Consider the following 1,631-nt stretch of genomic DNA (forward strand, 5'->3'; position numbering starts at 1 on the left):
GAGGTGGACCCTGAGGTGCAGGTGGCTAGGGTGTAGGCGGCTGTGGTGCAGGTGGCTGTGGATGTTGAGGAACGTACCCCGACAATCTCAGTAGATGTCCATACGAGCTCACGTACCAATCCCGGTACTCCACCGTCAGTAAAATGTCCCAGGTTAGAAGCGGGTGCAGATACCGCAACCGACTATTTCGCCTGTTGGCCCACTCCGCTATCCATGCCCTATGCAAAATTGTCCAGTCATGAAGCTACACTCCGCGAAGAACGATGCAATGCTGGTCCAGTGGAATGTCCCTTGCTACTCATGGGGGAGGTTGTGCATACCCAAACTGACGCATCACTTGGTCCGCAAGGTGCCATTCGAAACACTCAGACGATAACAATGGAGCAACGATGTCACACACCTCAATATGTCCATGCAACTCGTCGGGTATGATCAATCCGTTGTACGGCCGCCACTCAAACTTCCACGTATTATTGGTATATTAGAACCCTAACATTAATGTTTGGAAATACGAATCACAAGAACCATAAATATTTGCCTCCTACATGTAATCTATATCATGTCTGAATTTCGCTACGGTCTTCGATAACCATGCTGTGGTCCGTTCCGAATGACTCCACCTGAAACATGATTAATTAAAAAAAAGTTACATAGGTCATCGTAAATCAAACATGCATCGTGAATATAATGCATGACTAAAATAAGAATTATTACCTCATGGCAACTGGTATCTCAGCCGGAGGAAGGGTCTGTGTCGATACGAGAGCAATGCACGACATTTGGTCCCATGCCCAAATAAACAACAGATTCAAAGGGCCATCCATCTCCTTTGTATCATATCGTGATGTACGGCATAGTGCTCTGTAAAGATGTGCTAGACATGCTGACCCCCAACTATAAGTATGGATCCGCTCAAAATCGCGAAGCAATGGTAGATACTTCGCATGGGCGTATGCGGTCGACTTATCCGTGAATAGGGTTGACCCTAACAAATAGAAGATCTGACATCTGACATATCTCCTAATGGACTCCTCAGTGTCCAACGGCTCTGCGTCTTTGATACGTCGAACCCAACCCAGCTTTATATAGGATTTCGAAGAATGACTAACTATTGGTTCACGACTGAATATCGCGATGCTCTGACTCTGAAGGAAGTCGGCACTACAATCTATCCATCCACTCACAGGCTCTCCATCAATGGGTAGGCCAAATATATGAGCGACATCTTCCAATGTCATTGTAACCTTACCGACCGGCAATACAAAGGTGTGAATTTCTGGCCTCCACCTTTCAACCAGAGCAGCTAATAAGGGGTGAAATCCTCTTATCACACCAGTCCTAGAGACATGGTAGAATCTCGTGGAGCGTAAGTAGTTTTCGACCATCGAGTTCCATGTCTATGGCGAATCCAGTTTACGGACCAAAAAATTCCTGTTAGGCTGCATCAACAAAGATATATCTATTACATTAATTAAATAATAATTTTTATAAATATTTTAATAAATATTCACATATTTATTTTAATATCTTATTTATTAAAATATTTAACAAATATTAGTATATTTATTTATCAAACTATTTATTTGTTCACATTGCATATATATTTATATCTATTTAGCATTATTAATATT

At 42.2% G+C, this 1,631-nt stretch overlaps 1 protein-coding gene across 1 annotated transcript; it reads right to left on the reverse strand.

The window, feature by feature from the left end:
- Positions 1 to 541: 541 nt before the first annotated feature.
- On the reverse strand, positions 542 to 1,385 carry LOC130956773 (protein MAIN-LIKE 1-like). Its single transcript, XM_057883762.1, has 2 exons — positions 715 to 1,385; positions 542 to 620 (listed from the first exon to the last, which is right to left on the reverse strand). The coding sequence occupies exons 1-2, from the start codon at positions 1,383 to 1,385 to the stop codon at positions 542 to 544; spliced, it is 750 nt and encodes a 249-aa protein (XP_057739745.1).
- Positions 1,386 to 1,631: the final 246 nt, after the last annotated feature.

Source organism: Arachis stenosperma, chromosome 10 (genome assembly GCF_014773155.1).
Source record: "Arachis stenosperma cultivar V10309 chromosome 10, arast.V10309.gnm1.PFL2, whole genome shotgun sequence".
NCBI classification, from domain to species: Eukaryota; Viridiplantae; Streptophyta; class Magnoliopsida; order Fabales; family Fabaceae; genus Arachis; species Arachis stenosperma.

Coding starts and splice junctions, on each gene's coding strand:
- LOC130956773 (XM_057883762.1), bottom strand. CDS start 1,385: ATGGTCGAAAACTACTTACGCTCCACGAGATTCTACCATGTCTCTAGG. Junction 621..714: donor GAGATACCAGTTGCCATGAG/GTAATAATTCTT, acceptor ATCATGTTTCAG/GTGGAGTCATTCGGAACGGA.